Genomic DNA, 27923 nt, shown 5'->3' on the forward strand with positions numbered 1-27923 from the left:
CTCCATTCCTGCACTGTCCCACTCTTGTCCACCGCCTGCCTCCTGTCCTGTACCATCCTGCTCGCCTCCATTGGCCCCCCAACTTCCTGGGTTGTTGATTCTAAAATCCTCATACACAAATCACCTCACCTCTGCAACCTCCTCCAACCCTGCCTGCATTCTCCACTCTGGCCCCACCCAGCCCCCTCCATTCTACCATTGGTGGCAGGCCGTCCTAACTCCTTCATCTCTACATTTCAAAACCTACTTTGGCCTCATGCTTGTGTTTGTATATTTTCCAGCATCGTTACTGTATATTGGCCAGGAATGGGAGCCCTGGCTGATTTTCCTCTAATCCAGGAGTATCGAGGCCAGTTCTAACACCACCAATTAGAATCATAGAATAGTTACATTACAGAAGGAGGCCATTTGCCCTGTCAAGCTCATGTCAGCTCTCCAAGAGCACTTCAGCTAATCCCACTCCCCTGCCCTTTCCCCTACAAATTCCTTTTGAAAATTGAATCTACTTCCACCACTCTTTCAGGCATCGCATTTCAGATCCCAACCACTTGCTGCATACAAATGTTTTTCCGATTTGTCGCCTTTGATTCTTCTGTCAGTCACCTTAAATCCGTGTCCTCTGGTTCTCAACCCTTCTGCCAATGGCAACTGTTTCTCTCTACTCTGTCTCAACCCCTCATGATTTTGAGCACTTCAATCAAATCTCCTCTCAACCTTCTCTGCTCTAAGGAGAGAACCCCAGCTTCTCCAGTCTATCCACGTAGCTGAAGTCCCTCATCCCTGGAACCATTCTTGTAAATTTTTTCTGCACCCTCCATGGCCTTCACGTCCTTCCTAAAGTGCGGTGCCCAGAATTGGACACACTATTCCAGTTGAGTTTGGACCAGTATTTTATAAAGATTCATCATAACTTCCTTGCTTTGGTACACTATGCCTCTATTTATAAAGCTCAGGTTCCTTTATGCTTTTTTATATGCATTTTCTCAACCTGACCTGCCACCTTCAACAATTTGTGCACATAAACCCTGTTCATGCACACCCTTTAGAATTGTATTGTTTAGTTTATATTGCCTTGCCTCATTCTTCCTACCAAAATGTATCACTTTGCACTTTTCTGCGTTAAATTTCATACGCCACGTGTCCGCCCATTCCACCAACCTGTCTGTTCTCTTGAAGTCTATCATCTCCTCCTCACTTTTGGCTATATTTCCAATTTTTGTGTCATCTGCAAATGTTGAAATTGTGCCCTGTACACTAAATTCCAAGTCATTAATATATATCAAGAAAAGCAGTGGTCCAATACCAACTCCTGGGGAACCCCATTGTATACCTCCGTCCAGTCTATAAAGCAACCATTCACCACTGCTCTCTGTTTCCTGCCACTTAGCCAATTTTGTATCCGTGCTGCCACTGTCCCTTTTATTCCATGGGCTTCTAATTTGCTGATAAGCCTATTATGTGGCACTTTATCAAACGCCTTTTGGAGTCCATGTACACCACGCCAACTGCATTGCCCTCATCAACCCTCTCTGTTATCTCATTTAAAAAAAAAAACTCGGATCAAGTTAGTTAAACACAATTTGCCCTTAACAAATCCGCGCTGGCTTTAATTAATTGATCCACACTTGTCCAAGTGACAATTTTATCCTGGATTATCATTTCTAAAAGCTTCCCTGCTATTGAAGTTAAACTGACTGGCCTGTAGTTGCTGAGTTTATCCTTGCACCCTTTTTTGAACAAGAGTGTAACACTTGCAATATTTCAGTCCTCTGGCTCCAGCCCCGTATCAAGGAAGATTGGAAGATTATGTCCAGTACCTCTGCAATTTCCACCTTTACGCCCTTTAATATCCTAGGATGCATCCCATCCGGTCCTAGTGACTTGTCTACCTTAAGTACAGCCAGCCTCTCTAGTACCTCCTCTTTATCAATTTTTATCCCATCCAGTATCTCCTCTTTCACTATGACTTTGGCAGCATCTTCTCCTTGATAAAGACCGATGCCAAGTCCTCAGTTAGTACCTCAGTCATGCCCTCTGCCTCTATGCATAAGCCTCCTTTTTGGTCCCGAATCGGCCTCACCCCTCCTTTTCCTACTCGTTTACTATTTATATGTCTACAGAAGACTTTTAGATACTGTTTTATGTTAGCTGTCAATCTATTCTCATTCAGAAATTCTTCCCCCTCTGTGCCCTTTACACTATTATTATCCTGGTCTATATTAGGATAATTGTAGTCCCCCATTATCACCACTCTAGTTCTTGTACCTCTGTTATTTCCCTGCAAATTTGCTGCTCTATATCCTGCCCTCTAATTGATGACCTATAGAATACACCTAGTAGTGTAATGGCAACTCTATTGTTTTTTTAACTCTGACCAAATAGATTCTGTGCTTAGCCCCTCTAGGACATCCTCTCTCTCCAGCACTGCAATATTCTCCTTAATCAATACTGCTACCCCACCCCCTTTCCTTTCGTTCCTTCCCTATCTTTAATGAGCACCTTATATCCAGGAATATTTAGTACCAATCCTGCCCTTTTTTGAGCCAGGTCTCTTTTATCACTATGACATCATATTCTCGTATGCCTATTTGCGCATGCAGCTCACCAACCTTTACCATGCTTCTTGTGTTTACACACAGTACTGTAAACCTATTTTAGACCTTTTTGTATTCTCTCTTAGTCTGACCCCACCTAATACCGTACTATTTCTTACTCTAATGCTATCTGTCTCTCCCAATCCTTTGTGCACCTTGTTTCTCCTTTTCTAATGCTACATCCGGGTGCCCATCCCCCAGCCAAATTAGTTTAAATGCTCCCCAACAGCACTCGCAAACCCCCCGTGAGGATATTGGTCCCGACTCTGTTGAGATGCCCCAGAACCAGTCCCATAGTTTATAATGGTTATATTACTGGACTAGTCGTCCAGAGGCCTGGACTAATGATCCAGAGATGTGAGTTCAAATCCTACCACGGCAGCTGAGGAATTTAAATTCAGTTAATTAAATAAATCTGGAATAAAAAGCTAGTATCAATAATTGTGACTGTGAAACTACCGGATTGTCGTAAAAACCCATCTGGTTCACTGATGTCCTTTAGCGAGGAAATCTGCTGTCCTTACCGGGTCTGACCTATAGACTCCAGACCCACAGCAATGTGGTTAACTAATAACTGCCCTCTGAAATGGCCTAGCAAGCCACTCAGTTGTAACAAACCCCTACGAAAAGCAATAATAAGAATAACATTGGACAGATCACCCAGCATCGACCTAGGCACTGGCTTCGGAAATGACAATGACACACCCAGCCCGGTCGACCCTGCAAAGTCATACTCACTAACATCTGGGAACTTGTGCCAACATTGAGAGAGCTGTCCCACTGACTGGTCAAGCAATAGTCTGATATAGTCATACTCACAGAATCATACCTTTCAGCCAATGTCCCAGACTCCTCCATCACTATCCATGGGCTGGACAGATCCACCAGGGGACACAGTAATATACAGTCGGGAACAACTGGCCCCGGGAGTCCTCACCATTCACTTCAGGTCAAGCATGGGCAAGGAAACCTGCTAATTATCACTCACCGCCCTCCCTCAGCTGATGAATCAGCCCTCCTCTATGTTGAGTACCACCTGGAAGAAGGACTGGGGATAGCAAGGGCACAAAATATACTGAATGTACACAGAATGGTGGGGGGGGAACTGCAATGTCCAGCACCAAGAGTGGCTGTGCAGCACCGTTACTGACCGAGTCTTGAAGGACATAGCTGCCACTGAGGACTACATCTGAACTATGCTGGGACCAGAGTTCTAGCAAATCGAACAACTAGGGAGGTAGACAGGGCTTTAAACTAAATAAGGGGGTGGGGGTGGAGGAGGGTCCCAGTGGAGAGAAATCTAGAATGCTAAAGAGAAAAGAAAGCAATGCAGGAAAGTGATTGTGGTAAGGATAACCAGATTATGTCAGGAAGGGACAGAGCATACAAACAAAAGAGTGCATTAATAAATAGGGTCCAGGTAAGAAAAAATAGCAATAAGACAAATAGGGCTATAGTACAAAATAATGTTAAGATGTCTAATAATGTTAAAAAGACAAATCGAAAAACGCTGTATCTGAATGCACGAAGCATTCGTAATAAAGTAGAAGAATTAACAGCGCAACTAGATATAAACGGATATGATATAGTTGTAATTACGGAGACATGGTTCCAGGGTGACCATTGTTGGGAACTGAATATCCAAGGATATTCGATATTTAGGAAGGACAGGTAAAAAGGAAAAGGAGGTGGTGTGGTGGTGTTAGTAAAGGATGAAATCAGAGCAATAGTGAGAAAGGATATTGGTTCAGAAAATCAAGATGTAGAATCTGTCTGGGTGGAGCTAAGGAGCACTAAGGGGCAAAAAACATTGGTGGGAGTTTCGGGCCTCCAAACAGTAGTGGTAATGTCGGGGACGGCATCAAACAGGAAATTAGAGATGCATGTAACAAGGGTACTACAGTAATCGTAGGTGACTTTAATCTACATATAGACTGGCCAAACCAAATTAGTAATAATACTGTGGAAGATGAATTCTTGGAGAGTGTACGAGATGGTTTTTTTTAGACCAGTATGTTGAGGAGCCTACTAGGGAACAGGCTATCCTAGATTGGGTATTGTGCAATGAGAAGGGGTTAATTAACAGTCGTCTTGTGCGAGTTTTGTGGCATGCAGAAACCAAGCGCAGGCAGCGGAATGAGCGTGCGGCAAACCTGTACCACTCACCCCTTCCCTCAACGGCTGTCTGTCCCACCTATGACCGGGACTGTGGTTCTTGTATTGGACTGTTCAGCCACCTAAGGACTCATTTTTAGATTGGAAGCAAGTCTTCCTCGATTCCGAGGGACTGCCTATGATGATGATGTGCGTGGTCCTTTAGGGATGAGTAACCATAACATGATTGAATTCTTTATTAAGATGAAAAGTGGAGTAGTCCAATCCGAAACTGGGGTCCTAAATCTAAACAAAGGAAACTACAAAGGTATGAGGAATGAATTGGCTATGATAGATTGGGAAGATTCATTAAAAGGCGTGACGGTGGATAGGCAATGGCCAACATTTAAGGAACGAATGCGCGAATTGTAAAAGTTATACATTCCTTTCTGGCGCAAAAACAAAAAAGGAAAAGTGGCCCAACCATGGCTCACAAAAGAAATTAGGGATAGTATTAGATCCAAAGAGATGTCATACAAAATTGACAGAAAAAGTAGCAAACCTGAGGATTGGGAGCAGTTTAGAATTTAGCAAAAAAGTACCAAGAGATTGATTGAGGGGAAAAATAGAGTATGAGAGTAAACTTGAAAGGAACATAAAAACCAACTGCAAAAGTTTCTACAAGTATGTAAAAAGAAAAAGATTAGTGAAGACAAATGTAGGTCATTTATAGTCAGAAACTGGAGATATAATGGGGAACGAGGAAATGGCAGAACAATTAAATAAATACTTTGGTTCTGTCTCAGAAACATAGAAAATAGGTGCAGGAGCAGGCCATTCAGCCCTTCGAGCCTGCACCACCATTCAATATGATCATGGCTGATCATGCAACTTCAGTACCCCACTCTTGCCTTCTCTCCATACCCCCTGATCCCTTCAGCCGTAAGGGCCACATCTAACTCCTTTTTGAATATATCCAACGAACTGGACTCAACAACTTTCTGTGGTAGAGAATACCATAGGTTCACAATTCTCTGGGTGAAAAAGTTTCTCCTCATCTTGGTCCTAGATGGCTTACCCCTTATCCTTAGACTGTGACCCCTGGTTCTTGACTTCCCCAACATCGGGAACATTCTTCCTGCATCTAACCTGTCCAATCGCGGCAGAATTTTATATGCTTCTATGAGATCCCCTCTCATTCTTCTAAATTCCAGTGAATATAAGCCTAGTTGATCTGGTCTGTCTTCATATGTCAGTCCTGCCATCCCGGGTATCAGTCTGGTGAACCTTCGCTGCACTCCCTCAATAGCAAGAATGTCCTTCCTCAGATTAGGAGACCAAAACTGCACACAATACTCAAGGTGTGGTCTCACCAAGGCCCTGTACAACTGCAGCAAGATCTCCCTGCTCCAATACTCAAATCCTCTCGCTATGGAGGCCAACGTGCCATTTGCTTTCTTTACTGCCTGCTGTACTTGCATGCCTACTTTCAATGACGGATGTACCATGACACCCAGGTCTCATTGCACCTCCCCTTTTACTAATCTGTCACCATTCAGATAATCTATCTTCCTATTTTTGTCACCAAAGTGGAGAACCTCACATTTATCCACATTATACTGCATCTGCCATGCATGTGCCCACTCACCTAACCTGTCCAAGTCACCCTGCAGCCTCTTAGCATCCTCCTCACAGCTCACACTGCCACCCAGCTTTGTGTCATCTGCAAACTTGGAGATATTACATTCAATTCCTTTGTCTAAATCATTAATATATATTGTAAATAGCTGGGGTCCCAGCACTGAACCATGCGATACCTCACTAATCACTGCCTGCCATTCTGAAAAGGACCTGTTTATTCCCACTCTTTGCTTCCTATCTGCCAACCAGTTCTCTAACCACGTCAATACATTACCCCCAATCCCATGTTCCTTAATTTTGCACACTAATCTCTTGTGTGGGACCTTGTCAAAAGCCTTTTGAAAGTCCAGATACACCACATCCACTGGTTCTCCTGTAACAACTCTACTAGTTACATCCTCAAAAAATTCTAGAAGATTTGTCAAGCATGATTTCCCTTTCATAAATCCATGCTGACTTGGCGCTGCTTTCCAAATGTGCTGCTATTACATCTTTAATAATTGATTCCAGCATTTTCCCCACTACCGATGTCAGGCTAACCAGTCTATAATTCCCTCTTTTCTCTCTCCCTCCTTTTTTAAAAAGTGAGGTTACATTAGCTACCCTCCAATCCATGGGAATTGATCCAAAATCCATGGAATGTTGGAAAATAACCACCAATGCATCTATTATTTCTCGGGCCACTTCCTTAAGTACTCTGGGATGCAGACTATCATCAGGCTCTGGGGATTTATCGGCCTTCAATCCCATCAATTTCCCCAACACCATTTCCTGACTAAAGGATTTCCTTCAGTTCCTCTTTCTCGCTAGACCCTCGGTCCCCTAGTATTTTCGGGAGGTTACTCTTGTCTTCCTTAGTGAAGACAGAACCCAAGTATTTGTTCACTTGGTCTGCCATTTCTTTGTTCCCCATTATAAATTCACCTGATTCTGACTGCAAGGGACCTACGTTTGTCTTCACTAATCTTTTTCTCTTCACATATCTATAGAAGCTTTTGCATTCAAGCTTTTCAATTTTTATGTTTCCTGCAAGCTTACTCTCATACTCTATTTTCCCCCTCCTAATTAAACTCTTTGTCCTCCTCTGCTGAATTCTAAATTTCTTCCAGTCCTCAGGTTTGCTGCTTTTTCTGGCCAATTTTTATGCCTCTTCCTTGGATTTAACACTATCCCTAATTTCCCTTGTTAGCCACAGTTAAGCCACCTTCGCCGTTTTATTTTTACGTCAGACATGGATGTACAATTTTTGTAGTTCATCCATGTGATCTTTAAATCTCTGCCATTGCCTATCTACCGTCAACCCGTTAAGGATCATTCGCCAGCCTACCCTAGCCAATTCACGTCTCATACCATCAAAGTTACCTTCCTTTAAGTTCAGCACCCTAGTCTCTGAATTGACTGTGTCACTCTCCATCTTAATGAAGAATTCTACCATATTATGGTCACTCTTCCCCAAGGGGCCTCGCATGACAAGACTGCTGATTAATCCTCTCCCAGTTCTAGGATGGCCTGCTCTCTAGTTGGTTCCTCGACATATTGGTCTAGAAAACCACCCCTTATGCACTAGGAAATCCTCCTCCACAGTATTGCCAGCAGTTTGTTTAGCCCAATCTATATGTAGATTAAAGTCACCCATGATAACTGATGTATCTTTATTGCACGCATCCCTAATTTCCTGTTTACTGCCATCCCCAACCTCACTACTACTGTTTGGTGGTCTGCACACAACTCCCACTAATGTTTATGCCCTTTGATGTTTCGCAGCTCTACCCATATAGATTCCACATCATCCAAGCTAATATCCTTTCTTATTATTGCGTTAATCTCCTCTTTAACCAGTAACGCTACCCCACCTCCTTTTCTTTTCTGTCTATCCTTCCTGAATATTGAATACCCCTGGATGTTGAGTTCCCAGCCTTGGTTTCCCTGGAGCCATGTCTCCGTAATCCCAATTATATCATATCCGTTAACAGCTATCTGCGCAGTTAATTCATCCATCTTATTACGAATGCTCCTCGGGTTGAGACTCAGAGCCTTCAGGCTTGTTTTTTTAACACTCTTTGTCCTTTTAGAATTATGTTGTAATGTGCCCCTTTTTGATTTTTGCCCTTCGTTTTTCTGCCCTCCACTCTTACTTTTCTCCTTCCTGTATTTTGCTTCTGCCCCCTTTTTACTTCCCTCTGCCTCCCTGCATAGATTCCCATCCCCCTGCCATATTAGTTTAAATCCCTCCCCAGCAGCACTAGCAAACACTCCGCCTAGGACATTGGTTCCCGTCCTGCCCAGGTGCAGACTGTCCAGTTTGTACTGGTCCCACCGGTTCCAATGTCCCTGGAATTTGAATTCCTCCCCCTTGCACCATTCCTCAAACCACGTAGACATCTGAACTATCCTGCTATTCCTACTCTGACTAGCATGTGGCACAGGTAGCAATCCCGAGATTACTACCTTTTGAGGTCCTACTTTTTAATTTAACTCCTAGCTCCCTAAATTCAGCTTGTAGATCCTCATCCTGTTTTTTTACCTATATTGTTGGTACCTATATGCGCCATGACAGCTGGCTGTTCACCCTCCCCCTCCAGAATGCCCTGCAGCAGCTCCGAGACACCTTTGACCCTTGCACCAGGGAGGCAACGTATCATCCTGGAGTCTCGTTTGCAGCCGCAGAAATGCCTGTCCCCTTACAATAGAATCCCCTATCACTATAGCTCTCCCACTCTTTTTCCTGTCCTACTGTGCAGCAGAGTCACCCACAGTGCCATGAACTTGGCTGCTGCTGCCTTCCCCTGATGAGCCACCTCCCTCAACAGTATCCAAAACGGTATTTCTGCTTTGGAGGGAGGTGACTGCAGGCAACCCCTGCACTACCTTCCTTCCCCTGCTCTTCCTGATGGTCACCCATTCCCTATCTGCCTGTGTAACCTTTACCTGTGGTGTGACCAACTCACTAAATGTGCACTCCCCGACGTCCTCAGCATCGCGGATGCTCCAGAGTAAACCCATGCGCAGCTCCAGTGCCGCAATGCGGTCTGACAGAAGCTGCAGCTGGACATACTTCCCGCACACATAGTAGCCAGTGTCCCTGACTTCCCAAATAGCACAGGAGGAGCATGACACGGCTCTGGGCTCTCCTGCCATGACTTAACCCTTAGATTAATTTAATTTTGCAACAATGCCAAAGGTTTCCTACAGATAAGAAAAGAAAAAGAAAAAATACTCACCAATCACTTACCCGCTTGGCTGTGACGTAACACTTCGATTTTGATTTTAACTTTTTGCTCCTGCACCAGCTAGGTCCTCTGACTGCTGTTCCTCCCGATCTGTAGCTGGCCTTTTATAGGCCTCGATCCTCCCGCTCCCGCAAGCTCCTCCGACTGCCAACTTCACGGAAGAGGATGCAAATAACATCCCAGAAATGCGAGAGAACCAAGGGACTAGTGAGCAAGAGGAATTAAAGGAAATGATTATTAGTAAGAAAATAGTGCTGGAGAAACTAATGGTTACTGAAGTCTGATAAATCCCCAGGGCCTGATGATATGCATCCCAGACTACAATAAGAGGTAGCCATGGAAATAGTGGATGCATTTGGTTGTCAACTTCCAAAATTCTGTAGATTATGGAACAGTTCCTGAAGTTTGAAGGGTGGCAAATGTAACCCCACTATTTTTTAAAAAAAGGAGGGAGAGAACAAAAACAGGGAACTACAGACCGGTTAGCCTAACATCAGTAGTAGGGAAAATGCTAGAGTCTATTATAATGGATGTGATAATGGGATACTTAGAAACTATCAATGGGATTAGACAAAGTCAGCATGGATTTTTGAAAGGAAAATCGTGTTTGACAAACCTATTGGAATTTTTTTGAGGATGTAACATAGAATAGATGAGGGACAACCAGTGAATGTAGTGTATTTGAATAAAGTCCCACATAAGAGGTTAGTGTGCAAAATTAAAGCATATAGGATTTTGGGGTAATATACTGGCATGGATTGAAAATTAGTTAACTGACAGGAAACTGAGAGTAGGGTCTTTTTCAGGGTGGCAGGCAGTGACTAGTGGGGTACCACAGGGATCAGTGCTTGGGCCCCAGTTATTCACAATAGAGAGAAAGCAGGAAAGGGGTACTGAGGAAATGATCAGCCATGATCCTATTGAACGGTGATGCAGGCTCGAAGGGCCAAATAGCCTACTCCTGCACCTATTTTCTCTGTTTCGATATAAATGATTTGGATGAGGGAACTAAATGTAATATTTCAAGTTTGCTGATGACAGAAAACTAGGTGGGATTTTGAGTTGTGAGGAGGATGCAAAGACGCTGCAAGGCAATTTAGATAGGTTGAGTGAGTGGGCAAACACAATGCAGGTGCAGTATAACGTGGATAAATGTGAAGTTATCCACTTTGGTATGATAAACATAAAGACAAAAGTATTATTTAAATGGTGATAGCTTGGGATATGTCGATGTACAAAGGGACCTGGGTATCCTTGTACACCAGTCATTGAAAGCAAATATGCAGGTGCAGCAAGCAGTTAGGAAGGCAAATGGTATGTTGGCCGCCTTTGCAAGAGGATTTGAGTACAGGAGCAATGATGTCTTACTACAGTTATACAGGGCCTTGGTGAGACCACACCTGGAGTATTGTGTGCAGTTTTGGTCTCCTTTAATATGCATTTAGATTGGGCTAACCAAACTGGAAACAATACGGTGGAGGAGGATTTCCTGGAGTGCATAAGGGATGGTTTTCTAGATCAATATGTCGGGCAACCAACTAGGGGGAGGCCATCTTAGACTGGGTGTTGTGTAATGAGAGAGGATTAATTAGCAATCTCGTTGTGCGAGGCCACTTGGGAAAGATTGACATAATATGGTGGAATTCTATATTAGGATGGAGAATAAAACAGTTAATTCAGAGACCATGGTCCAGAACTTAAAGAAGGGTAACTTTGAAGGTATGAGGCGTGAATTGGCTAGGATAGATTGGCGAATGATACTTAAGGGGTTGACTGTGGATGGGCAATGGCAGACATTTAGAGACCGCATGGATGAACTACAACAATTGTACATCCCTGTCTGGCGTAAAAATAAAAAAGGGAAGGTGGCTCAACCGTGGCTATCAAGGGAAATCAGGGATAGTATTAAAGCCAAGGAAGTGGCATACAAATTGGCCAGAAATAGCAGTGAACCCGGGGACTGGGAGAAATTTAGAACTCAGCAGAGGAGGACAAAGGGTTTGATTAGGGCAGGGAAAATAGAGTACGAGAGGAAGCTTGCAGGGAACATTAAGACGGACTGCAAAAGCTTCTATAGATATGTAAAGACAAACGTAGGTCCCCTGCAGTCAGAATCAGGGGAAGTCATAACGGGGAACAAAGAAATGGCAGACCAATTGAACAAGTACTTTGGTGAGGTATTCACTAAGGAGGACACAAACAACCTTCCGGATATAAAAGGAGTCAGAGGGTCTAGTAAGGAGGAGGAACTGAGGGAAATCCTTATTAGTCGTGAAATTGTGTTGGGGAAATTGATGGGATTGAAGGCCGATAAATCCTCAGGGCCTGATGGACTGTATTCCAGAGTTCTTAAGGAGATGGCCTTGGAAATAGCGGATGCATTGACAGTTATTTTCCAACATTCCATAGACTCTGGATCAGTTCCTATGGAGTGGAGGGTAGCCAATGTAACCCCACTTTTTAAAAAAGGAGGGAGAGAGAAAACAGGGAATTATAGACCAGTCAGCCTGACATCGGTAGTGGGTAAAATGATGGAATCAATTATTAAGGATGTCATAGCAGCGCATTTGGAAAGAGGTGACATGATAGGTCCAAGTCAGCATGGATTTGTAAAAGGGAAATCATGCTTGACAAATCTTCTCGAATTTTTTGAGGATGTTTCCAGTAGAGTGGACAAGGGAGAACCAGTTGATGTGGTGTATTTGGACTTTCAGAAGGCTTTCGACAAGGTCCCACACAAGAGATTAATGTGCAAAGTAAAAGCACATGGGATTGGGGGTAGTGTGCTGACGTGGATTGAGAACTGGTTGGCAGACCGGAAGCAAAGAGTAGGAGTAAATGGGTACTTTTCAGAATGGCAGGCGGTGACTAGTGGGGTACCGCAAGGTTCTGTGCTGGGGCCCCAGCTGTTTACATTTTACATTAATGATTTAGACGAGGGGATTAAATGTAGTATCTCCAAATTTGCGGATGACACTAAGTTGGGTGGCAGTGTGAGCTGCGAGGAGGATGCTATGAGGCTGCAGAGTGACTTGGATAGGTTAGGTGAGTGAGCAAATGCATGGCAGATGAAGTATAATGTGGATAAATGTGAGGTTATCCACTTTGGTGGTAAAAACAGAGAGACAGACTATTATCTGAATGGTGACAGATTAGGAAAAGGGGAGGTGCAACGAGACCTGGGTGTCATGGTATATCAGTCATTGAAGGTTGGCATGCAGGTACAGCAGGCGGTTAAGAAAGCAAATGGCATGTTGGCCTTCATAGCGAGGGGATTTGAGTACAGGGGCAGGGAGGTGTTGCTACAGTTGTACAGGGCCTTGGTGAGGCCACACCTGGAGTATTGTGTACAGTTTTGGTCTCCTAACTTGAGGGAGGACATTCTTGCTATTGAGGGAGTGCAGCGAAGGTTCACCAGACTGATTCCCGGGATGGCGGGACTGACATATCAAGAAAGACTGGATCAACTGGGCTTGTATTCACTAGAGTTCAGAAGAATGAGAGGGGACCTCATAGAAACGTTTAAAATTCTGACGGGGTTAGACAGGTTAGATGCAGGAAGAATGTTCCCAATGTTGGGGAAGTCCAGAACCAGGGGTCACAGTCTAAGGATAAGGGATAAGCCATTTAGGACCGAGATGAGGAGAAATTTCTTCACCCAGAGTGATGAACCTGTGGAATTCTCTACCACAGAAAGTTGTTAAGGCCAATTCACTAAATATATTCAAAAAGGAGTTAGATGTAGTCCTTACTACTAGGGGGATCAAGGGGTATGGTGAGAAAGCAGGAATGGGGTACTGAAGTTGCATGTTCAGCCATGAACTCATTGAATGGCAGTACAGGCTCGAAGGGCCGAATGGCCTACTCCTGCACCTATTTTCTATGTTTCTATGTTACCTAAGAAAGGATATACTTGCCATTGAGGGAGTGCAGCAAAGGTTCACCAGGATGATTCTTGGGATGGCAGGACTTTCGTATGAGGAAAGATTGGGTCGAGTAGGTCTGTATTCACTAGAGTTTAGAAGAATGAGAGGGGATCTCATTGAAACGTAGAAAATTCTGATGGGGCTGGACAGACTGGATGCGGGGAGGCTGTTTCCCCTGGCTGGGAAATCTAGAACAAGGGGGTCACAGTCTCAGGATACGTGGTAGGAAATTTAGGACTGAGATGACGAGAAATTTCTTCACTTCGAGAGCGGTGAACCTGTGGAATTCTGTACCATAGAAGGCTGTGGAAGCCAAGTCACTGATAATTTTTAAGAAGGAGATAGATAGATTTCTAGACACAAAAGGCATCAAAGGGTATGGGGAGAAAGTGGTAATATGGTGTTGAGATAGAGGATCAGCCATGATATTGAATGGTGGTGCAGGCTCGAAAGGCCGAATGGCCTACTACTGCTCCTATTTTCTATGTTTCTATGATTTTGCCAGATTGGGCCTGTGGCATGTGGGGTGAGAACCAACACGAGGGAAAAGTCTGTTTGACCTCGTCCTCACCAGTTTACCTGTCGCAGATGCATCTGACAATGACAGCATTGGTAGCAAGGACCACTCCACAGACGAAGTCCCGTCTTCACACTGAGAACACCCTCCATCGTGTTGTGTGGCACTACCACCGTGCTAAATGGGATAGATTGAAAACAGATCTAGAGGCTCAAAACTGGGCATCCATGAGGTGCAGTGGGCCTTCATCGGCAACAGCAGAATTGTATTCCACCACAATCTGTATCCCTCATCTACCATTACCATCAAGCCAGGGACCAACCCTGCTTCAATGATGAGTTCAGAAGAGCTAGCCAGAAGCAGCACTAGGCGTACCTAAAAATGAGTTGCCAACCTGAGGAATCTGCAACCCCGTACTACATGCATGCTACACACTGGAAGCAGCATGCTATAGACACGGCTAAGCGATCCTACAATCAACGGCTAAGATCAAAGCTCTGCAGTCCTGCCACATCCAGTTGTGAATGGTGGTGGATAATTAAACAAATAATGGGAGGAGGCGGCGCCAGGAATATCCCCATCCTCAATGATGGCGGAGCCCAGTACATGAATGTAAAAGACAACGCGGAAGCGTTTGCAACCATCTTCAGCCAGAAGTGCCGAGTGGTTGATCCATATCAGCCGCCTCCTGAGGTCCCTACCATCACACAATCCAGTCTTCAGCCAATTAGATGCACTCCACGTGATATCAAGAAATGGCTGAGCACACTGGATACAGCAAAGGCTATGGACCCCGACAACATCCCGGCTGTCGTGCTTAAGACTTTTGCTCCAGAACTAGCCGCACCTCTAGCCAAGCTGTTCCAGTACAGCTACATCACTGGCATTGTGGAAACTGCCCAGGTATGTCCTGTCCACATAAAGCAGGACGAATCTAATCGGCCAATCACCACTCCATCAGCCTACTCTCAGTCATCAGCAAAGTGATGGAAGGTGTCATCAATAGTACTATCAAGCAGCACTTACTCACCAATAACCTGCTCGTCGATGCTCTGTTTGGGTTCTGCCAGTACCACTTGGCTCCAGACCTCATTACAGCCTTGGTCCAGACATGGACAAAGAGCTGAATTCCAGAGGTGAGGTGAGAGTGACTGCCCTTGTCATCAAGGAGAACTAGAAAAATGGGAATCGGGGAAAGCTCTACACTGGCTGGAGTCATACCTAGCACTAAGGAAGATGATTGTGTTTGTTGGAGATCAATCATCTCAGCTCCAGGACATTGCTGCTGGAATTCCTCAGGGCAGTAACCTAGGTCCAACTATAAGAAAATAAGAAATAGGAGCAGCAGTAGGCCATTTGACCCCTCGAGCCTGATCCACCGTTTAATAACATCATGGCTGATCTGATCATGGACTAAGCTCCACTTCCCTGACCGTTCCCCATAACCTTTTATTCCCTTATCGCTGCCTTAAATATTTTCAATTCCCCAGCCTCCATAGCTCTCTGGGGCAGAGAATTCCACAGATTTATAATCCTCTGATGTGGTGTATTTGGACTTCCAGAAAGCATTTGACAAGGTGCCACATAAAAGGTTAATGCACAAGATAAAAGTTAACGGGGTTGGGGGTAATGTATTAGATTGGATAGGGGGTTGGCTAGCTTGCCAAGAGAGAGTCGGGATAAATGGTTCATTCTCTGATTGACAACCAGTATCTCGTGGGGTGCCGCAGGGGTCATTGCTGGGACCCCAACTATTTACAATCTATTTTAATGACTTGGAAGAAGGGACTGAGTGTAATGTAGCCAAGTTTGCTGACGATTCAAAGATGGGAGGAAAAGCAATGTGTGAGGAGGACAAAAAAATCTGCAAAAGGACATAGTAGGCTAAGTGAGTGGGCAAAAATTTGGCAGCTGGAGTATAATGTTGGAAAGTGTGAGGTCGTGCACTTTGGCAGAAAAAAAATCAAAGAGCAAGTTATTATTTAAATGGAGAAAGGTTGCAAAGTGCCGCAGTACAGCGGGACCTGGGGGTACTTGTGCATGAAACACAAAAGGTTAGTCTGCAGGTACAGCAAGTGATCAGGAAGGCCAATGGAATCTTGGCCTTTATTGCAAAGGGGATGGAGTACAAAAGCAGGGAAGTCTTGCTGCAGCTATATAAGGTATTGGTGTGGCCACACCTGGAATACTGCGTGCAGTTTTGGTTTCCATATTTACGAAAGGATATACTTGCTTTGCAGGCAGTTCAGAGAAGGTTTACTAAGTTGATTCCAGGGATGAGGGAGTTGACTTATGAGGAAAGGTTGAGGAGGTTGGGCCTCTACTCATTGGAATTCAGAAGAATGAGAGGTGATCTTATCGAAACGTATAAGATTATGAGAGTGCTTGACATGGTAGATGCAGAGAGGATGAGGGAGACTAGAACCAGAGGGCATGATCTTAGAATAAGGGGCCGCCCATTTAAAACAGACATGAGGAGAAATTTCTTCTCTGAGGGTTGTAAATCTGTGGCATTCGCTGCCTCAGAGAGCTGTGGATGATGGGACATTGAATAAATTTAAGACAGAAATAGACAGTTTCTTAAATGATAAGGGGTTATGGGGAGCGGGCGGGGAAGTGGAGCTGAGTCCACAATCAGATCAGCCATGATTTTATTGAATGGCAGAGCAGGCTCAAGGGGCCATATGGCCTACTCCTGCTCCTATTTCTTATGTTCTTATGGAGAAGAAATTACTGCTCATCTCAGTTTTAAATGGACGGACCCTTATTTCTAGTTTCCGCTATGAGTGGAAATATCCTCACTGCATCCACCTTGTCGAGCCCCCTCATTATCTTATGTGTTTTGATAAGATCACCTCTCATTCTTCAGAACTCCAATGAGTATAGGCGCAACCTACTCAACCTATCTACATAAGTCAACCCCTTCATCTCTGGAATCAACCTAGTGAGCCTTCACTGAACAGCCTCCAATGCAAGTATATCATCCTTTAAAAAAAAAAAGACCAAAGCTTTACGCAGTACTCTAGGTATGGCCTCACCAATACCCTGCACAGTTGTAGCAGGGCTTGTCTGCTTTTATACTCTATCCCCCTTGCAATAAAGGCCAACATTCCATTTGCCTTCCTGACTACTTGCTGTACTTGCATACTAACTTTTTGTGTTTTATGCACAAGGACCCCCAGATCTCTCTGTACTGCAGCACTTTGCAATTTTTCTCCATTTAAATTATAATTTGCTTTTCTATTTTTTTCTGCCAACGTGGATAACCTCACATTTTCACACATAGTACTCCATCTGCCAAATTTTTGCCCACTCACTTAGCCTGTCTACATCCCTTTGCAGATTTTTTGTGTCCTCCTCACAATTTGCTTTCCCACCCATCTTTGTATCATCAGCAAACTTGGCTATATTACACTCAGTTCCTTCATCCAAGTCATTAATATAGATTGTAAATAGTTGAGGACCCAGCACCAATCCCTGCGGCACTGCACTAGTCACTGTTTGCCAACCAGAAAATGACCCATTTATCCTGACTCTCTGTTTTCTGTTAGCCAACCAATCCTCTATCCATGCTAATATATTGCCCCCAACTCCGTGAACTTTAATCTTGTGCAGTAACCTTTTATGTGGCACCTTATTGAATGCCTTCTGGATATCTAAATACACCACATCCACTGGTTCCCCCTTATCCACCCTGCTCATTACATCCTCAAAGAACTCTAGCAAATTAGTCAAACATGATTTCCCTTTCATAAAACCATGCTGACTCTGCTCAGTTGAATTATGCTTTTCCAAATGTCCTGCTACTGCTTCCTTAATAATGGACTCCAGCATTTTCCCACCGTCAGATGTTAGGCTAACCGGTCTATAGTTTGCTGCTTTCTGTCTGCCTCCTTTTTTAAATAGGGGCGTTACATTTGAGGTTTTCCAATCCGCTGGAATCTCCCAGAATTCAGGGAATTTTGGTAGATCACAATCATGCATCCACTATCTCTGCAGCCACTTCTTTTAGGACCCTAGGATGTAAACTATCAGGTGCAGGGGACTTGTCCGCCTTTAGTCCCATTATCTTCAGCTGCTTCATCAATGATCATCATGAACATCCCTCCATAATGTGGTCAGATTTGGGGATGTTTGCTGATGATTGCATAGCGTTCAGTTCCATTCTCAATCCTTAGATAATGAAGCCGTCTATGCCCGCATGCAGCAAGAACAGGACAAGTGACATTTGCGCCACAAGTGCCAGGCAATGACTATCTCCAACAAGTGAGACTTTACCTGCTGCCCCTTGACATTAAATGACATTCCTGTTGCCAAATCACCTACCGTTAACATCCTGGGGATCAGCATTGACCAAAAACTTAACTGGACCAGCCACATGAATACAGTGGCAACATGAGCAGGTCAGAAGCTGGGTATTCTGCGGCGAGTGTCTCACCACCTGACTCCGCAAAGTCTTTCCACCACGAACAAGGCACAAGTCAGGAGTGTGATGGAATACTCTCCACTTGGTTGGCTAAGTGCAGCTGCAGCAACATTCAAGACACCATCGAGGATAAAGCAGCCCGCTTGCTTGGCACCCCATCCACCACCTTCAACATTCACTCCCTTCACCACCGGCACACCATGGCTGCAGTGTGTTCCGTCTACAAGATGCAGTGCAGCACCTCCCAAACAAGCAGGGAGTTGCTGCACTGCATCTAGTAGAGGGAACACCATCACCTGCAAATACCCCTCCAAACCACACACCATCCTGACTTGGAAATATATCACCGTTCATTCATCGTCGCTGGGTCAAAATCCTGGAACACCCTCCCTAACAGCACTGTTGGGAGTACCTTCACCACACTTACTATAGTAGTTCAAGAAGGCAGCTCACCACCACCTTCTGTAAGGTATTTAATAATGGGTAATAAATGCTGTCCTTGCCAGCGACGCCCACATCCCATGAACAAATTTTTTTTTAAGTCCAGGAATTTAAAGTCTTCCCTCCTGCACCATCTCTCCAACCACGCATTAATCTGCTTTATCCTGCTATTTCATTACTCAGTAGTTCATGGCACCGGGAGCAATCCGTAGATTAATACTTTTTGAGGTCCTGCTTATTAATCACTTCCCTAGCTCCCTAAAATTGCAGGACATCTTCCCTCTTTCTACCGATGTCATTGATACCGATGGACCACGACCTTTGGTTGTCCACCCTTTCCCCCTCCCCCACCCCTCCCCTCAATGTTCTGTTGCTACTCAGTGATATCCTTGACCCTGGCTCCAGGGATGCAACATACCATCCTGGAATCATGTCTGTGGCCACAGTTCATGGCCTGGCTGAGGTCAGCTAATTCATCACAGACCAAGAATCGAACTGAAATTTTCTGGTCTTGTGGCTTAGTCCATTGTCCATCATAGTTGAGGGTTGGTTGGCGGTGCCTGTTCAAGGTAATCGTAATAAAATGAGCCTGTATCTTTTAATGCGGTAAAATGAGCTGGGAATTGGATTCTGAAATACGAAGAGAAAATGCTGGTAATATACAAGTCAGTGTCAGAGAGAGAGATGGTAGATTCATGTTAAGCTCATGTTCCATCTTCGTGCTAGTATGGTTGATGTCCTCACTGTTTGATTCAGTTGAACTATCTGGCAAAGCTGGACGGTGCTTGGGAGTCGAGGCTTTTTGAGCTCTGGTGCCCAGATCTGCCCATCAACGAGCAACCGGTATAACTCCTCTGGCGGAGGAGCGGCGAACGTTGGTGTGGAGCTGCGGTGAGAGATCATGGCGGAGGTGCGGCGAATGTTTGTGGCAGAGGAGTGGCGAGAGATCGTGGCAGAGCTGCAGCAAATGAGGGTAGGGGGCCTAGAAGAGCCGAGGGCCCAGGGACAGCACGGGCTAGCCCACACTGCGATATGTGTGCGCTCTACGTCCGTGCAGCAGAGCAGGTCTCCAGTCGCCCTGGTTAACCCTTGTCACTGGATAAAGGCCTAGCTCTGTCAAGCCCGTGTGGTGGCTGGCGTGCAACGGTCACCACACGTCAAAAAAAATCCACGTGCAGGCATCTTCCATCCCTCGAGTTCAGGACTGGAATATCGGGTCCTTCATTGAAACATCTGAACTTATTCCTTTTGGTGCAGAAGTAAGTCACCCTTGTTCGAGGGACTGCTAATGATAACTCCCAAGAGTAAAGGTCCCTCTGCTTTCATGCTTAACTCCTAAGTGCACTCCCTGTTACATCGCTGTGAATCAATCATAAAATCATAGAAATTTATAGCACAGAAGGAGGCCAATTGGCCCATCATGTCCGTGTCGATCGACAAAGCTATCCAGCCCAATCCTACTTTCCAACTCTTGGTCCGTAGCCTTGTAGGTTATGGCACTTCAAGTGCATATCCAAGTACTTTTTAAATGTGGTGAGGGTTTCTGCTTCTACCACCCTTTCAGGCAGTGAGTTACAGACCCCACCACCCTCTGGGTGAAAAAAATTTCCCCTCAAATCCCCTCTAAACCTCCCACCAGTTACTTTAAATCTATGCCCCCTGGTTGTTGACCCCTCTGCTTAGGGAAATAGTTCCTTCATATCCACTCTATCTAGGCCCCTCATAATTTTATACACTTCAATTAGGTCTCCCCTCAATCTCCTCTGTTCCAAAGAAAATAACCCCAGCCTTCCACATAGCTAAAATTCTCCAGTCCAGGTAAATCTCCTCTGTACCCTCTCTAGTGTAATCACATCTTTCCTGTAACGTGGTGACCAGAACTGCATGCAGTACTCTAGCTGTGACCTAACTAGTGTTTTTTACAGTTCAAGCATAACCTCCCGGCTCTTGTATTCTATGCCTCGGCTAATAAAGGCAAGTATCCCGTATGCCTTCTTAACCACCTTATCTACCTGTCGTCCTACCTTCAGGGATCTGTGAACATGCACTCCAAGGTCCCTTTGTTCCTCTACACTTCTCAGTGTCCTTCCATTTATTTTGTATTCCCTTGCCATGTTAGCCCTCCCCAAATGCATTACCTCACATTTCTCCACATTGAATTCCATTTGCCACTGTTCTGCCCACCTGACCAGTCCATTGATATCTTCCTGCAGTCTACAGCTTTCTTCTTAATTATCAACCACACGGCTAATTTTTGTATCATCTGCAAACTTCTTAATCATACCCCCTACATCCCCTACATCTAAATCATTGCTATGTACCACAAAAAGCAAGGGTCCTAGTCCTGAGCCCTGCAGAACCCCACTGGAAACAGCCTTCTAGTCACAAAGCCACCTGTCGACTATTACTCTTTGCTTCCTGCCTTTGAGCCAATTTTTGGATACAACTTACCACTTTGCCTTTGATCCCATAGGCTTTTACTTTCATGACGAGTCTGCCATGTGGGACTTTATCAAAAGCCTTGCTAAAACCATTTACACTACATCAGATGCACTATCCTCAGCGACCCTCCTTGTTACCTCCTCTAAAAATTCGATCAAGTGAGTCAGACACGACCTTCCCTTAACAAATCCATGCTGACTGTCCTTGATTAATCCGTGTCTTTCTAAATGAAGATTTATCCTGTCCCTCAGAATTTTTTCCAATAATTTTCCCATCACCCTGACTGGCCTGTAATTACTCGATCTATCCCTGTTTAAACAAAGGTACGTTAGCAGTCCTCCGGCACCACATCTGTAGCCAGAGAGGATTGGAAAATGATGGTCAGAGCCACTGCTATTTCCTCTTTTGCTTATCTTAACAGCCTGGGATACATTTCATCCAGGTCTGGTGATTTATCCACTTTGAAAGATGCTAAACCCCTTAATACTTCCCCTCTCTCTATGTTTATTTCATCTGATATTTCACATTCCTCCTCTCTGATTGCAATGTGTGCATCTCCCTTCTCTTTTGTGAAAACAGATGCAAAGTATTCATTAAGAACCACGCCCACGTCTTCTGCCTCCACACACAGATTACCTTTATGGTTTTTAACAGGCCCTACTCTTTCTTTAGTTATCCTCTTGGTCTTAATGTATTTATAAAACATCTTTGGGTTTCCCTCGATTTTACTTGCCAATATTTTTTCAGGCTCTCTTTGTTTTCCTAATTTCCTTTTTAATTTCACCCCTACACTTCCTATACTCCTAGGGTTACTGCAGTTTGAGCCCTTGGTTTCGGTCATAAGCCTCCTTGTTTTCTTTATCCCACCCTGTATGTACCTTGGCAGCCAGGGGGCTCTAGATTTTTTAGTCCCACCCTTTTTCTTTAAGGGAACATACTTGCTCTGAACTCTCAGGATCTCCTCCCTGAATGCCTCCCACTGCTGACACTGATTTACCTTCAAGTAGCTGTCTCCAGTCCACATTGGCTAAATCACATCTCAGCTTAGTAAAATTGGCTTTTCCCCCAATAGAGAACTTTTATTCCTGGTCTATCTTTGTCCTTTTCCTTAACTACCCTAAATCTAACTGAATTAACACCAAAATGCTTTTCCACTGATACCCCTTCCACCTGCCCAGCTTCATTCCCTAAAACTAAGTCCAGAACCGTCCCCTCCCTTGTTGAGCTTGCTCCATACTACTAAAAAAGTTCTCCTGAATGCATTTTAGGAATTCTGTATCCTCTATACCATTCACACTAATTCTATCCCAGTTAATATGATGGTAGTTGAAATCCCCTACTATTACTGCCCTATAAGTTGCACTTCTCAAAAATTTGCCTACATATTTGTTGTTCTATTTCCCTCTGACTGTTTGGAGGAGTATAGTACACTCCCAGTAGTGTGATCACCCCTTTTTTGTTCTTCAGTTCAACCCATATGGCCTCATTTGATGACCCCTCTAACATATCATCCCTTCTCACAGCTGTAATTGGTATTTTAATCAATACTGCAACCCCCTCCTCCTTTTTTATCTCCCTCTCTCATCTGAAAACCCTGTAACCAGGAATGTTGAGCTGCCATTCCTGCCCTCCTTTCAGCCATGTCTCAGTAATAGCTATTCACGCGCCCCCCTCAGAAGGTCCTGCAACTGTTCAGAGACATCCTTGACCCTGGCACCAGGAAGGTAACATACCATCCTGAAGTTACGTCTGCGGCAGCAGAAACTCTTGTCTGTTCCCCTAACTATTGAATCCTCTACCACTATTGCTCTTGCACTCTTCTTCCTCCCCACCCCCGTGCAGCTAAGTCACCCATGATGCCGTGGACTTGGCTCTGGCTGCACTCCATAGAGGAACCATCGCCCTAGTCAGTATCCAGAACTGAATACCGGTTAGTGAGCGAGATGCACTCTGGACTCCTGCCCTACCTGCTAAGTTCTCATTGTCTGTCTGGCGGTCACCCATTCCCTCTCTGCCTTCACACTCTTAAGCTGAGGGGTGACCACCTCCAGAAACATGCTATCCACGAAGTTCTCAGCCTCGCAGATGCACTGCAGTGACATCAGCTGTCACTCAAGCTCCGAAACCTGGAGCTTGAGCTGCTCTAGCTGGCGACATTTTCCGTACCCATAATCGTCTAGGCCACGAGAAGTGTCCAGGATTTCCTACATGGCACAGGATGTGCATTGCACGGCACTGAGCTGCCCTGCCATGCCTTTATTTATTAGATTATTGACTAAAGTTTTGAGCATACCCCTCCGCCCTAACTTAGAGCGATATTTGCATATCTTGCACCAGCCACCCTGTCAGCTCTCTGAGTGAGTATGCTGAATTTGTTGCAGTTTTGTCTTGTGCCCTTGTTGCTTTTAGGAGCGAGATTGACTGATCATGTCTACAGCTATGAGATTGGGCTAGCTTGGATGGCATGAGTTGGAGCTGAATTAATGCCCAGTGCTCCGAGGTAAAAGAGCAGCATTTTTAGCCCCTTGTCCCACCCACTTCCCTGGTTTGTCTCTTAGCATTATGGCATATGCTGCAGTTTTGAGTAATCCCTGCAATTGGCATCAATCCCCTGTCGCCTTGATACCATCTGCATGATCTGTAGTAGATTCTGGATAAAATCCTGGGACGAGGCAGCAGTCTTGGGCTTTTTTTGGTGCACGGTCCTGATACTTTAAAATTCACAATATAACCAGCCAATCATCTGGTAGCATTGCTTCCACCCGGTTACAGAGCCAGGACCTTGACTCACAGTGATCACTTGTCAACTGAGGTGAGAGTGGCAATTTTTTGGAATCGTGCAGCCCATTGTGCCTGTGTTGGCTCTTTGAAAGAGCTACCCAATTAATCTCACTCCCCTGCTTTCCCCATAGCCTGGTAATTTTTTCCTTTCCAAGTATATATCCAATTCCATTTTGAAAGATCATCATAACTCGCTGCGAAAAATAAATTCTGCTTGTCTTTAGAAAACTGGAAGTGTTAATATTTAGAAAGCCTTTGATCTCCTAGTTCCACAATTTTTGGTGCACTTGATCAATTGAACAAAAGTAGTCAAAGAAAGAGTGGGGCCGATTCGGGACCAAAAAGGAGCTCATTTTGTAGAGACAGAGGGCATGACGAGGTACAAAATGAGAACTTTGCATCTGTCTACACTACAGAAGAGTTATAGTATAGTTGTAGTATTAGGCAGTCCTTTGTATCGAGGATGACCCGCTTCCACATCAAAAAGGGATATGAGTTCACAGGTGTTTCAACGAGGGACCTGATATTCCAGGTCCTGAACTACATATTGAAGGAAGGGTGGATAATGCCTATGCATGGATTCTTTTAACGTGGAGTGGTTGTTGCACACCAGCCACCACATGGGCTTGACAGAGCTAGGTCTTGATCCAGTGGCAAGGATTAACCAAGACAACTGGAGACCAAGCTCTGCTGCACCGACCTAGTGTGCACACGTAATACTCCTGTCCATAGATCACAGTGTGGGCTGGTCCGTGCTGCTCCATGGCCCTCGCTTCTTCTGGGCCCCAAACTCACGCCTCTCCTGGGCCTCTATCATGTCAGCCCTGGGCCGATCTTTCCGTCACGATTTCTCGCTGCTCCCCTGCCCTGACCTCGCCGCTCCTCTGCTGTACCTGGACCCCGCTGATGATCCAGCCCATGCTCCAATCAGCGACCTGGATTTTGGTGACATCAATCCAGTCACCTTCCTCGAAGCCGTCGCCCTCTTGGACTGGCTCGCACTCCTCCCTTTATCCCAGACTTGCCACTGGTGTTTCCTCGCAGGTCGGGGCCGCTGAGCTCCTTCCTTTATCCCCGACCTGCCGCTGGTGTTTCCTCGCAGGTCAGGGGCCTGCGACCCGGGGTATAATAAAAGAAGAGGATGGTGCCAATGTCACACTAGAGGAGGAGGTACGAGAGAAGTTAGCTTGGATAAAAGTACATAAAGAGGAGGTACATCCTCGGTTGCTGAGTGAAGTAAGGGTGGAAATAGCAGAGGCTCTGGATATGGGAGGAGTACCAGAGGACTGGAGGATTGTAAATGTTACCCCCCTGTTCAAAAAAAGGGGCGAGAGATAAACCTGGTAACTATCAGGGAAACTTTGAGACCATAATCTGGGTCAAAATTAATTGATGCTTGGAAAGATGGGTTGATAAATGACAGCCAGCACAAATTTGTTAAATACAAATTTTGTCTGCCAAACTTGATTGAGTTCTTTGATGAAGTAACGGAGAGGGTTGATGAGGTTCGTGTGTTGTGTATGTTAACTTTGAAAAGGCGTTTGATAAATATTAATAATAGACTTGTTAGCAAAATTGACCCCTTGGGATTAAAGGGACAGTGGCAGCAGGGATACGAAACTGGCTAAGAGACAAAAAGAAGTCTGAACGGTTGTTTCAGACTGGAGGGAAATGTACAGTAGTAGGACACGGGTGTCGGTATTAGGACCATTGCTCTTTTTGATTTATATTAATGAGCTGGATTTGGGTATACAGGGTAAGTTTGCAGATTACACAAAACTCAAATGTATTAAACAGTGAGGAGGATAGTAACTGACTTCAAGAGGACATATATAGACTAGTGAAATGGACAGACACATGGCAGATGCAATTTAACATAGAGGAATGTGAAGTGATGCATTTTGGTAGGAAAAATGAGGAGAGGTGATATAAAGTAAATGGTACAATTTTAAAAGGGGTGCAGGAACAGAGACACCTGGGGTGTATGTACACAAATCTTTGAAGTTGGTAGGACAAGTTGGGAAGGTTGTTAAAAAAGGAAAAAAATTGCAGGGATGGGCAGTGGGTGGGGGAGAACAGAGAAGTGGGACTACTTGGACAGCTCTTTCAAAGAGCCGGCACAGGCATGATGAGCCAAATGGCATCCTTCTGTGCTGTATCATTCTATAAATTACCTACTGTGCGTTATTGATTTCAAACTGCCTCCATGTGGCTATTAGCCTTGTGTTAATAACCACCAACTCCCCATTGGTATTGTGACCCGCCCCCTGCTGCCCATTGGTCGAGCTGTGCAATTTGTCCCCGGCTGCCCATTGACATGGTGTCACCAGCCTTAGATGCCAATTGACTTAGCTGTGTCATCCTCTCCAGCCCATTGGTAGGGCTGTGTACTCCCCTCACTGGTGCTGTGTGACTTGTGCCCATTATTCTATATCCTGTATGAACTTTTGCCACTGCTTTGACTGAATCAACATTCCCTTTTCAGACTGTGGACATTCACAAGGAAAAGGTTGCCAGAAGAGAGATTGGTATCTTGACAACCAACAAGAACACCTCTAGGACTCATAAAATCATCGCCCCGTCCAATCCTGAGAGGCCTGTCAGGTACATCAGGAAGCCCATCGATTACGCCATCTTGGATGACATCGGTCATGGAGTGAAGGTAGGCTTTGTAGGACTGGGAACTTGTAACAGAGCTCTGAGCTGGAGGTGGAGTTACAGGAGCTGCTCGAGTAGAGATTAATAAAATGTTGCATTGTGGCAGGACCAGTATATCGGAGCAGTCGCTGACAAATGCTATAGAACTAGAACTAACTGAAAAGGGCAAATTGGAAATGGTTTGAAGTACATTCTTTTAAAATAGGCGTCTCATTGAAGAGAATTTTTTGACTCATAGGCACAAAAAGCCCATTCCCCACTGACTGGAACATTAACAGTGTGAGATTTTTGAGTTGTCCAGTAAGTGATGCTTTTAATCTCATCATTAGCACAATGTCCTAAAGGAAGAGCTAATTAATTGGACCTGGTATTCTGTTCTAATATACCACCGCTCATAATGTTCCATTAAAGCCACCTCACGGCAGCCATTAGCTATTAGAGATGGCTACATCTGCTGACATGTATAGATTGGTATATTGAAGTGCTTTTGTAAAGATATATACCAGGAGCAAAATGCTGACAGAGACACCCAAGCGCTGCTCTCCATGTTTCAATTGACCCATGTTGGTGCCAGTTGTAGAAAGCCCCATGTTTCACACTGCCTACGGCATCAATACTTGGAGCCCCTTCCTTAATATTTAGGGTGTGCCATCGACAGTGGGAGATTGGAAACCACAGATTTGGCTGTATTAAGGTACACAGGTTAGAAGGGACATAACCCTCATAGATTGTTGGGACCCAGGTTCAATCCCCGATCTGTGCTGAGTCAGCTGATGTCCTCCAGGATGTTGGGAACCCTGTGTTACTGAAAGGGGGGAAAAAATGAGCCAGTGTTCCTGCTCTTGATCCGTATCCAGTGACCACTGCCGGGTAGTACGTGTGTGTGTAGACTTCAGGTGAGGACTAAAGTGGACTCGGCAACAATGCCCCCATGGTCAGATATCTTGCTGGCACTGATTCACATGTCAAGAGCAGCCAATTAGGTGGAAGGCGCCTGGTTGCCTGTAGAAGTGTACTCAAGCAAGCGTCTTCAGGAGATGAGGGTTAAAATTAGAGGGGCAAATCAGGAGAGTGACATAGAAACATTGAAGACACAATAGGGTAGGTACAGAGAAACTATTTCCTCTGGCAGGGTATCCAGAGAGAGAGGGCACAATCTTAAAATTAGAGCTA

The 27923-nt window shown here is 44.9% G+C and overlaps 1 protein-coding gene across 4 annotated transcripts in view; it reads left to right on the forward strand.

Moving 5' to 3' along the window:
• abi2b (abl-interactor 2b) overlaps positions 1-27923 on the forward strand; it is a 204512-nt gene that overhangs the window by 121473 nt on the left and 55116 nt on the right. For all 4 annotated transcript variants that reach the window (XM_070876079.1, XM_070876081.1, XM_070876080.1 and 1 more), the window contains exon 3: positions 26578-26754. In XM_070876079.1, the coding sequence (XP_070732180.1) occupies positions 26578-26754 (177 nt within the window). The remainder of the gene's footprint in view (positions 1-26577; positions 26755-27923) is intronic.

This window comes from Pristiophorus japonicus, chromosome 3, assembly GCF_044704955.1.
Source record: "Pristiophorus japonicus isolate sPriJap1 chromosome 3, sPriJap1.hap1, whole genome shotgun sequence".
NCBI lineage: Eukaryota > Metazoa > Chordata > Chondrichthyes > Pristiophoridae > Pristiophorus > Pristiophorus japonicus.